The sequence below is a fragment of the Salvia splendens genome, chromosome 1, assembly GCF_004379255.2.
Source record: "Salvia splendens isolate huo1 chromosome 1, SspV2, whole genome shotgun sequence".
In the NCBI taxonomy this organism is placed as follows: Eukaryota; Viridiplantae; Streptophyta; class Magnoliopsida; order Lamiales; family Lamiaceae; genus Salvia; species Salvia splendens.
In genome coordinates, this window is record NC_056032.1 from 19,414,478 (window position 1) to 19,426,887 (window position 12,410).

The 12,410-nt window shown below is 35.5% G+C and overlaps 1 protein-coding gene across 1 annotated transcript; it reads right to left on the reverse strand.

The window, feature by feature from the left end:
• Window positions 1-318: 318 nt before the first annotated feature.
• On the reverse strand, window positions 319-7,540 carry LOC121744969 (GTPase Der-like). The gene is made up of 12 exons (XM_042138686.1): window positions 7,157-7,540; window positions 6,613-6,680; window positions 6,137-6,220; window positions 5,702-5,983; window positions 5,075-5,214; window positions 3,869-3,956; window positions 3,537-3,716; window positions 2,742-2,903; window positions 1,970-2,163; window positions 1,357-1,507; window positions 956-1,118; window positions 319-554 (listed from the first exon to the last, which is right to left on the reverse strand). Exons 1-12 carry the CDS (start codon window positions 7,494-7,496, stop codon window positions 526-528), a joined length of 1,881 nt encoding a protein of 626 aa, XP_041994620.1. The 5' UTR covers window positions 7,497-7,540; the 3' UTR covers window positions 319-525.
• Window positions 7,541-12,410: the final 4,870 nt, after the last annotated feature.

Below are 12,410 nucleotides of genomic sequence, written 5' to 3' on the forward strand. Positions count from 1 at the left end.
TCTAGTGTAAGCCAAAAATAAGTTAAATACATTATTTAAAATATTCAATTATATAAATTTATTCTATCTTCATTCACAATAAATAGATAGAGACTAATTTTAGCAAACAACAAAACATGAAAAAATAGGACTATTTTTTTATTGACGTAGTTACTTCATTTATATTCGTGTCAAAGAAACTTCACATGATAGTTTCTTTTTTTTTACCTCATAGCTAATTATTCATATACATGTAACTCTTTTTATAATTATGTTTGTTATTATTTCTTAGTACAAATATAATGTTATTCAGTATTAAAAGTTTATAGTCATTTTTTCTATATTAAAAGGTGACAATAGTTTTCCATTTTTTCATTTTCCACCAGACCACACTGAAGAATCTGAGATTACAAAATTGAGAACTGGTTTCTTACAAAATGTGGAACCAAAGAAAATGCACTTGTACAGTTAACAATCAATGGCCACTTCGCATTGAGGGCTGCGAATATATACAGTTAAGGCAAGAGTCGAATGAAAATATCGTTTTCATTGTTCCCTTACAGAAGCTTCTTTTCCTGAAACATGATAAGCACACCAATTACCTGATTAGGCTTTGCAATTTTCAACTTTCAAATGTTCTTGCAAAAAAAAGAAATGCCAAAACTTGTCTAGTGTTTATTTGCTTTTAGGGTAATTTTCAAGTCATAGCCTAACTTTGATCCCATGGTGATTTTTCAGTCTCAACTAAAAACATTACAAATATACTCCGTTGTTCACTTAATAGCTCAAGTCACAATTTTCGAACACCACTTAAGCGAGATTACATTGGTTTTCAGCAGGCGACACAACAGCTCTTGGGCAATTAAGTGAACAACGTTGATACTAGTAAAATTTTTTAGTTCAGGCTCGAGATGTCACCACAGGATTAAAATCATATGGAGCATGTTAAGGATACAGCAGTTTTGTATAAACTAACCATTTTTCTCTGACTTTCTTCTACTGCGCCATAAAAGCCGAATTGGAGTGCCTGGGAACCCTGCACTTGACCTTAGCTGCTTCTCCATATACCGTTGGTATGTTTCAGGAAAAAGCTTAGCATCATTTACAAAGAACACAAAGGTAGGTGGCCTTATAGCTGCCTGCAAAATATTTTGTTAATCAGATACAAAGGTAGCAGGACAAGCATTTTAGAGGAAAATTAGGGAAAAGGGTTGCCCTGAAAAAATAATTATTTAAGAGGAAAATTATCCACCCCACATAAGCAGGAAAATAGAGAAAAAAATTTATCCCCTTTTTCCGTAAAAGAGAATGCACCCATAGAAGAAAAATCATCCAAGTAATCGTTCCATGAAGACATGAGAAGAAGCCAATAAGTACCTGGGTGCAATAATAAATACGGCCTCTCTTTCCTCCTCTAGTTCTTGGAGGTGGTTTGAATGCAACAGCTTCACTGACAACTTGATTTAATGTTGCTGTTGATAATCTCCTTGATCTCTCTTTTGCCACTAGACCAGCAGCCACAGTGATCCTTTGAAATTGAAGATGGGCATAAAATCAGGAAAAGCAACCAAATAAAAGGCGCATGGCCTGTAAGTATAATATTGTAAACCTCAAACTGTGATAGGCATAAAAAGCAATCAAATAGTTCCTAACAAATGTTGGGGAAAAAACTTAAAATTCACTATTTCAGCTAACTAAAAGCTGGGTATATAAGATAAGGTTGAGAAATTCTATAAACTAACTTCTTTTTCAGCACACATTTGAGGAAATTTAAGACAATACTTTTGCTTGCCAGGTCAAAGTAATGAAAATATATATAGGAACACAGTTAATGAATTCTTGCAGAAGAGAAATACTAAGTCAAAAGTACTGAAAACATATATCGGAACACAGTTTATGAATTCTTGCAGATAAGAATATGATTTAAAGACATGTGGATGAATTTAATGATAGTGTGATTTTGCATGCAAAGTTCTAATTGGAAGCGTACTTGTCAACACTCTGCCCTTCTATTGCTGTTGAGTACACTACGGGTGCCCAACTAAGAATGCGGAGCTTCCCTCTCACATCTTCTTCGTAGAACATAGCAGTTTGCTGGTTTTTATTAGGTATTGTGTCCCATTTGTTCACAACAATTAGGCAACCTTTCCCTTCTCTCTCTATTTGTTCAGCTATCTTGAAATCCTTGAAAGTCAAAACCATGATGTTTACTCAAGTTATAGTTTATAAAAAGACAGCCTCATTACGATACGTGGAACAGATACCAAAAATGAAATGGAAAATTAAAATTGAACTCTTGCATCAGCCAGCCATACGGGAGTCGCAAGGAAAAAGCTATTTTTCAACAACACTTTTACATGAAATCTGCAATAGTGCTTGTAGTTTAGAGAGTACAATTTCTCAACTTCCAAATCCACTTATAAATTTCAAATATTTAGAAGAGAGCTGAGAAGCCAAACTAACTACAAAGATGCCCAGAACTATACATGCTGCATCCTCCAACTATACATTTGAGCAATCGGCGCTGAGTGGAGACTGGAGATCTCTCCAGTGTTGTTTTATGGTTTTCAGTTGTTCATTTAATCCAGTTCCAAAATTCTTATTTTGTGATATTATTTTGAGGTTCTCCTCTATTCTAACAGTTACAGTCTTAATTTAGTCCAGTTTTTCACTCAATCATAAATGCATGAATCTTATAGATATAATCAACAACATATGCATACATAAAATTAATCAAACTGCAAAAATTATGCACATGTTACCTGTTCTGTGATGCAGGCCATTGCTTCAATTACCAGGGCAACAACATCAGAACGTCGAATAGCACGAAACGCTCGGTTCACAGACAGGGCCTCCGTAGTGCTGCCTGATGAAGCTACAGATGCTTTTTTTCTGATACCAGCTGTATCTATTAGATGCCATTTCTGCAAACACATGAAATATACAGTTACCAACTGCTTTTCATTAACTCAATTTCAGAACTGAATGTTTCTTGTTATATTCGTTTTAAGAGTCATGTTAGATCAAATGGGCATCTTCAGAACTGCCTTGTTAAGTGCAAGAAAAACTAGAAATACTGAAGAAAGGAAATATCAACTGTTTAAGGTAACAGAAAATCATTTCTTAGATATCACGGATCACGAATGAATGGATTTGAAGTCCCTTGAAATTGAAATCAGTTGTTCGGGTTTACAGTAGACATCTTTAAGAATTTCAAGTGATGAGGTTTTACAAATTGTAATGATTTGGAAACCATAAAGATGAAACAAAATTGAATGATTTACAGTTCCACTGCAATATTAAGTTGAGATATTCCAATTTCCAAACCACTATCCGGATAACATCATTTAGACATTTACATGTAATGTTGATTTAGAGAAATCAATATAGGCATGCTAAATTAGCCGAACAGAGGACTTAGGAGCATCCAAATGTCAAACAGAAAGTGAAACATTTTCGTTGAGGAAATGTGACAGAGTTGGTTGTACAAAGAATTATGAGCATGTTAATATACAAAGGAATAAAGGATATGACAATGTTAAGCTCCATTAACCAACCTGGCCATCTGGTCCAGTAAATTCAGTATCAATAGCATCTCGGGTGGTTCCACTGATTGGACTGACAATTGTCCTATTCTCCCCAACCAAAGCATTCAAGATACTACTTTTACCTACATTTGGTCGGCCAACTATGGCAATGGAAGGAACATATTCTTCCGTATCAGGGTCCTCTATATGCTGCAAGGGATGAAAACAATCAATTTTTATTTTCAAATCATTTACAATAACAATTTTTTTTTCAATAGATTGGATATACCAATGATCATATACTCGATGATTTAAAAGCGTAAAAGCTGAAGCATCTCACTGCCTGGTGCAATAAAACTAACCTCAATCTTTTTCAATTGAGAACAGACAGAATCAAGAAGGTCCCCAGTTCCGCTCCCAGATATAGCAGATATTGGAAGGGGAGAAAACCTAGTAGATCAAAGAAATAAAATAACTTGTTAAACATAGATACCAGTGCAGGTGCCCACATATAATATATACAGTGTAATTCAACTAACAGTTTTTTTTCCTTTTTCTTTGTATAGATTGAAAGCAGCATCTTTGTAGATTTAGATGTCACGATAGAGAACACAGCTGCAATATGATAGTGAATGTGTGCCGCCTTTGAACTATTATTATTAGAGGAAGAAGCATTAGTTCAATTACTTAGTTATATTTTATTTATTAAGTTTTAAATTAGTTTTATATATTATGCATAGTATGGCCAGTGCATTAAATAGGCTTTTGTAAGGGAACAGAGGAGATGGATGACAAGATTATCTCTACAAACATAAACAGAAAATTGAGTAATGGATGTGTAAAACCATAAGTTATCCATCTAGTCACTCATGTCTCCAATTCACCTGACCTTTTCCTCTTTTCTGTACTTTATAAAGTTTGCTGTTTTACGAATCCCACATTAAAGTGTGGAATAGCAATATGGTGTAAAAGTAGGTGCCAATCCTTTACCTTTGATCATGATTATGGGTTAAGTTAGAGATCCCTAACTTATATGCTTATCAATTTGGAGAGGTAAACGTGGATCCAGACGGCCTACTGAAAGGGGCTACCCGAAGGTGAGACCAAAGGGTTGCCACCGAAGATGTGGGGCGCTAGGCGCGCAGAGTGGGGGGCGACGCGATGCGTGACGCCCAGGCAGACGTGCCCTCGGCCAAATGGCTTCGGGCGCAACTTGCGACCAAGGGGCAGCAAATGGTTGGTGGGCTTGTGTAGTTGTGTTGGGTTTGCCACCGGGTGTGTGTCTTCCGTGGACGTCTAGTTTGAAAGGGGAATGGATTGATATGAATCCCACATTGGTTCCACACGAATGGTAGAGTGGCATATAAGTGGGACTCAACCCTTTACCTTTGACCATGGTTTTGGGTTAAGTTATGGCTCCCTAACTTAATATGGTTATCAGCTTGAAGGAAAAATAAGTTTCATTAAGCCCTCTTACATCATGAGATTAAATAGTACAGAGAATTAGAGATCAATGACAAGAATCCATGAAACAGTTGACTGGAAAAAAAAAAGAAAAGAGCGCTTACCCTAAACCCCAGAAATCTGACGCTTGTAAGGTACCTTTGCGAGGAGATTCACATTTGTTAACAGCAAGAACAATATACTTGTGTGAATAGTTCTTTCGCAGCCAATCTCCTAACTCAACATCTGCTGCAGTCAGACCTGCCTGTTAATTGTTCATCTTCATCATAGACTTCCCATGAGGAATAAGACTTGTGATGTAACATTATAACGCACAAACTCCATAAAATTCACAACAATAATAAAGCGTAGTGTAGGTTCAGTTTCTTTTAAAATTTGTCAAAGAACGTGAACAAAACCTAGAAATCTAGTGTATACTAAAACAAAGTAGTCTTTCACCTTAAATAAATATTCCAGAGATATTTTAATGAATTTATAACTAACTAATAATGATTAATAGATTAAACATGTTGATGAATCTTGGTCATTGATTTGACACGTATACAATATAAAATGATATCAAATGAATTCATAATAAATTCAAATCTCAATAATAGAGAAAAATAATCATAAAATATATATTACTTATATATTTTTCTACTAATTTAGCTACCGTGCATCGGGCAGGAGCAAAACTAGTTGTACACAACATTAAGCTTCTTAAAGAACTAATAACGCAGTGACAAACGCACCTGACCATCAACAACAAATATAATGACAGAAGACTCTTCCACAGCAACAGTAGCTTGTCTTTCAACCATGGAAGGCATCCTAGCAACAGCAGCTTCCCTGGACACGAGAGGAATACCCTCCATGCCAATTGTTGTTGATATAGCTCGTTCTTCATGATATTTTGAAATTGTAAGTACACCTCCGGTGTCCACTACCATTAATTCATGATCACCCCAATAAGATCTACCATACAAACGGTCCCTGGTAACACCAGGTTCATCAACCACAATTGCTCTGTTTCCCTGCAAAGAGGCACCTCTGATAAATAAAACTTTGCTGCTAAATCAGGATTCCATCGAAAATACAGAATTAACTTAAACAATTGGCACGAACACAACATATACTTGTAGATGAAATTGGCAAGAGCAATTTCAACCAGAGCTAACAGTACATACCCCAACCAAGCGATTAAATAATGCCGATTTACCAACATTTGGCCTTCCAACTATTGCAACCTTTGGAAGAAGATGGTCAGGAATCTGCCAAAAAATTACTTGCCAATCAACACAAGGAAAAATTCTACCCTACAGAAAATATTAAACTAAAGAAAATCAGGTTGATAATTAGAAGCAGCATTTTAAACGTCCATAAGTATAGAAACTGTTTTTGCTGTAATATCTATGATTTTTTAAGGTCACACCTCACAAGGTGGAGGAAACAGGTTTTATGCTGGCATGGGTCAAAAGCTCGTGAGAATTTTCCAATACAGAGTACTTATTAGATTGAATGTACTGAATTTACAAACTCACATTAAAAGCAAAATTTACTGTGACTTCGATATCTTTCTAATGCATGAGCATTGTAATTAAAACTCCATGGTAATCAACCAAAAGAACAACAGAGATCCAGAAGACACATGAGTTTCACTGACATTGCTAATAGGATTTGTGCTCTTCTTCTGCTTTCCTCGAGTTCCCTTTTGTTTGGAAACTTCACCCTCTGTAAACATCCAAACACAGGATGTCAGCATTTCCATATTCACAAATAAAAATGCAAAAAAATTACTATTTCAAATCATTTCCCAAGGTTTATTTCTTGCAAAACTCAAAAAATATCAAATGTAGTCCTTAAACCTCCAAAATTAGGAGGTGTTTGGCTGAGCTTATGTCCTTCAAAATAGCCTATATAAGCTTCACAAAGAAATAACTTCCTCGGCTCAATCCCAACTTAATTTTTCATAATCTTATAAGCAGCAATCACTTATGAATCGCAACCATACTATGGTTTGTAATTTACAATATAAGCCTTTTTCAATTTCATCTCTCTTCAACTTTCTCTCTCAAACACATAAATCCATCACTAGCTTATAAGCTAGATTATCCTAAATTTCACCCCCAAATTTTCACCATACATAGTAAGAAGGGAGAATTTCAAAAAACAAATAGCTCACGAGTCACGAATTTGATAAAACGAACCAATGTTCAATTCTCGAGACAAGGAATCAGAGAACTCCTTGACCGCCCGTTTAGCCTCAATGTCAAGTTCTTCAGCGTCGAAATTCTCCAATTCCTCCTCCTCGTCTTGGTCTCCATCAGATGGCGCTTCTTGTCCGTGAATCTCGGCATGTAGCTCAATTTCTTCACTGATATCGAAATTGGTAGCAAACAACGGAGCAGTGGAAGGCTTCCGGAGGTGCAACTGACGGCGGAAGGCGGTGGGGAGAGAGAAAGCAACAGGGGGAGGGTAACACTTTGAGAGATGAGAGATAAAGCAGCAATTCTTGCAGAGAGGAAGTGCGGAAAAAGATGACAACATTGCCTCCTCTTCGCTTCTTGGAATGTGGATGTGAGAGTGGGGTTTATCGCGCAAAAAGGTTTATCCATTTCCAACTAAATCGTCTAAATGCGACTTTTTTTTAAACGATGAAAAATTGTCAGTACGTTTGTAGCGACTTAGTATATAATCATTACATGAAAAATAAATATGGGGAATAAACATTTAGAGAGGTTCAGTTTGCGAGATTATATATAGAATTAAATTTGTAATCTGTTTAGTTCATGAGATTCAACTCCACAACCTAGATAAATAATCATAGGATAATTAGTTATAACTAACTTCTATGACTAAAATAATCTCACAACTCAATCCTAAAAATAATCTCACAACTCAATCCTAGATTGTATCTTGGTATTATTTTATCTTATAAACCGAGCACCACCTTAGGAGAACCTTATGAGAATGATCATCGACTCAAAATGTCCGATAACTTTGGAGTATGAGGACGTTAGTAAATTGATCCACATCCACTTATGAGATTTAACTTGATTCATTTAGTTTAGATTAGTTTTCTTCATTTCTTGTACTATTTATATTTTATTAATCGGTTACTTTCAGAGATATTATGTCACGACCGTCCTTTAGGGTTAATAAATACGGGCGATCGTGATTAAAAGAACTTAATAAACAGACGAAGGAAACTGGGGTTTCAATAAAGAATTTGACCAATAATTAATATTTAATAAAAAGGGCCAAGAGGTAGACATTATCCAAATAATTACGTTCAAAGCTAAATGAATAATGAGTAAAAACAATGTCTCAGCGGAAGCGTTCAAGAGAAAGAGTGACGTCATGTGTGGAGACACAACGACACTCGTAGTTTACGACTAACCAAAACATGCTTCAATTTTAAATTGCTCAACACCACCAATTGCTCGTCGCCGCTCAACCTGCACATAGGGAAAACACATGCAGGGCTGAGTACTTAATATACTCTGTGGCTTATGCCGAAAAAATTTGATGAAAGTTATGTCATCCATACCATAGTGAACTCGAGTTTTACATTTAGAAAAGAAATATCATCGAGTATCACAAAACAATTTCATAGACTGGCCAGTAAAAACAATCTCCCCACTTTCTCAACAATCATTCAATCACATCCTCTTTCCATAGTGCGACGAAAGTGTGGCCACACTATTCGCCCACGAGACCGGCCGACTAGCAAGGACGGCTCACGATCCCACCTGTGTACACTAGCCTGATAGGGTTTGCGGCCCTACTCAGACCCGAATTCGTTTAACATAGCCCTATAGCCTAATGGAGCGTACTCACAAACTAGGCATCAGGCACAATCTCAACATAGCCCTATAGCCTAATGGAGCGAACTCACAAACTAGGCATCAGGCGACAATCTCATCATCAAAACAAACATGGCATGACATAACAATTTAAACCACTCTTATTCCACCATAATCATACTTTTCAAAGCGCAAAAGAGTTTAGTAAAAGAAAGCCCACCTCGACTACTTAATTCACAAGCACTTTCTTCCCCTTGGTATCACGTTTCACTTGCGATGATTCACCTTTATCATTTAGTTAATACATAAATCAACACACTTTCAAATTAAATAAATAAGATGCATGCATCCTATGTCTCCAATTACTTTCCTCATTCAAGATTACAAATTTTCCACGATTAGAGGCTAAGGTATTTTTGATTAATTTCGGCCGTTCATGTCCCAACAAAAAAAATATTAAAACAGGCCCAACCAATTAAAACAGTCCAACGAATTAAATAATTCGGCCTGCTTGCTGGCCTATACATTAAATAAAAATTCCATTCTTTACAAACATAAGAGAGAAAGGATTTTAATAGCAAAGCGTATACTCCTAGTTCAAGACACGTACACACTACTGCCATTCTACTTTTAAACCAAATACTCCATACTTAAAGGAAAAAGAAATTTAAAAAGAAAACACTCCCTTCTCCAAAACAGTACATGTATACCCCCTTCCCAAAATACACTACATTTTAATAAGAATCCAAAAACTCCCATTTTCTTTTAGGAAGAACTACAAACTAAAATACTTAAAGAAGTCGGTAAGAAATAAACAAAACAAGAGAAAAACAAACTCTCCTTCCAAAAATGACACACATGCTCCACTCTCCATTCCATTTTTTTCAATTCCATCCACCAAAATAAAAGGAAAAGAATAGTAATTAAAATTTTAAAAGTGAACAGATGATACATACTCCTTTCTCAAAACTATCGGCTACTCCCTCTTTCTCTCTACTGCATTTCTTTAAACAGAACAACCCAACTCCACCTCTCTCTCTCCCTTCAGCTTTTTTTTCTCGAAAGAATAGATCGAAACAAAACAAAACAAAACAAAACAAAACAAAACAAATTTAAGTCCCAAAACAGAAACCATCGTTTCTCCGATTCGCCGCTGCACCAGAGTCGACGCCGCTGCTGGCTCCGATTCGTCACCCGCGTCCACCGCCGTCGCTCGGCGCCGCAGCAGCCGCTGCGTAGCCGCTCCGGCAGCCTCGACTTCGTCCGAAACAGCCCCGTTTCCACCCCGACTAAACCCGCAGATAAGTTCTTAATTTGAGTTCATGAATTAAAGCTCGAATCTTTGATTTAGATGGTTCAAATTATCGATTTGTTTCAGTTACTGCTTTTCATGAGATGCACAAATATGGAATTGGATAGGAATTGGGTGGAAGAAGGGTATACCTTCAATTTGCATATTTGCAACTGAACGAAACAGGAACCCCTCGCTTTAGTTCTCGGTTTCTGACTGGAAGAATGAATGAGTTGATTTTTCCATAACATTGTAGAATAGCATGAGGGGGAAATTCTGTGTATGAGATTACCTTGAATTTGATTAAGAAGAGTATATCTTGTGTTCTTGTTGCAGAGAAACAAATAGGAGAAACTGATTTGTGAAAGGTACATTATAGAGGAGAGGTGGTTGATAGATATGGGAGAGATTTATGGACTAAAGGGAAAAGGGACGGTTTTAACGTGGGAAGAGGGGGATGATTCTGTTTTCCCTTTTTTTTATATGATATTCATTAATTTAATTTATTTTTAAATTTATTTGCAGATCACGAAGGAGGAAAATCTCTGCAGAATCTTTATTTAAAATTTGAAGTAAAGAATAATTGGTGACCAAGTCAACGAGAAAAAGATTTAATTAGATTAGTTTGATTCACGGTCCTTTGTATTTTATTTAAATTGTGCAGCCCACAATTTATTTATCACCGGACTGTATTTTTGTATTATTTATTTAATTCATCGGATCCAACACGGAATTGAGTACCAATAAGTATTCCTCATGGAAAGGAATTATTTAAATTCGCGTTGTGATTTACTTCGCAATTTCTAGCTCTCATAACAAATGATCAATTATTCAAAAACATTTAATTTCACCCCGCATTAACTATTCAAAGCAGCAAAAACATTTAACAACAAAGTTGACCCAGTCAAAATTCCAACTGAAAATTAGGTCACGAAAAGTATCCAACATCAATTCCACTCGACAAATAATTTCACGGACTTCGCAATAAATATTTCATTAATTGCAAGTACTTTAGGGTTAAAAAATTAGGTTTAGAAAGACGAGGCGTTACATATTAAAAAAAATAGGTAAATTAAGAGAAATATGAAAAAAAATTGAATAAAGTATGAAAGCTATAAAAAAGTGGATAGAGTTATTTAAAAAATAGATAAATTAAAAGAGATTTGAAAAAAAATTGAATAAAGTATGAAAGCTATAAAAAAAATTTGGATAAAGTATGTAATAGACCCTTAATAGCCTTGAAATAAGAGAGCAAGCGAACATAATTTGTGAGCGAAAAGGATACCTAGTTGAGAGAATCAACCAAAAAACACAAAAAGATTTAATATATTTTGAAATAAGAGAGCAAGCGAACGTAATTTGTGAGCGAAAAGGATACCTAGTTGAGGGAATCAACCAGAAAACACGAAAAAATTTAATAAAATCTAATATACTAAAATTTGGTGGATATCTTGTGATTTGCACAAGAGATTTAACAAAATTACCGTAGCAAAATTAAGGAAATAAAGATACGAAAACTTAGAAAATAATAAAATAACTAAACTACATTGTTTCGTAAAAAAAGAAAGCTTGGTATAAGGCTTTTGAAGCCATAACTAGAAAATGAACAAGGCGACTGTATTGATAAAAATGATTATATTGGATGATGAGAGAATATCACATATCAATTGGAAATGATTACTTGCTATGTATACATTGCTTAGATTGAATTCTATCTATGGAAAAGGATCACTGGCTCTTGCTTGTTATCTTCCATAATTTCTGTTAAAGATCTCTTTGTAATGCCAGCTCTATCCAACTCATCATTCATCTTCAATTCTCTGATTCCATTGCTGAAGATGGCAAGGTTTACACTTCCCCTCAATTCGATGGAGGAACGAGAATAAACTCTGAGTTTGTTCCGCGGACGAGAGAAGAATTGGTGACTCAAGGGCTTTGTGAATATATCTACTATTTGATCTATGGTCGGGACATAGCGAAGGTCTATCATTTTGGCTGCTACCTTGTCTCTTACAAAATGAATGTCAAGTTCGATATGTTTCGAACGAGCATGGAGGACAGGATTTGAAGAGCGGGAATAAAAGATCATCTACTATAAAAACTTATCTAATCTGTTATTAAATTATCATTTGAACAATTCAAACTCAACAACTCTTTAGCTGATTATTCCATCCAAATCCAAGTTAAAGAGACGAAGATGAAGATTAAATATCTACAACATTAGAGGCCTCAAGTAATAGATTAAAGCAATGAACACATCGACAAAAGACAATTTATAGATAGGAGTTAAGGATTGAACAATTCACAATTTAATTATCTAATTCATACTTGGAGCAACACAAAGTTCTTAGCCTAACATAACCA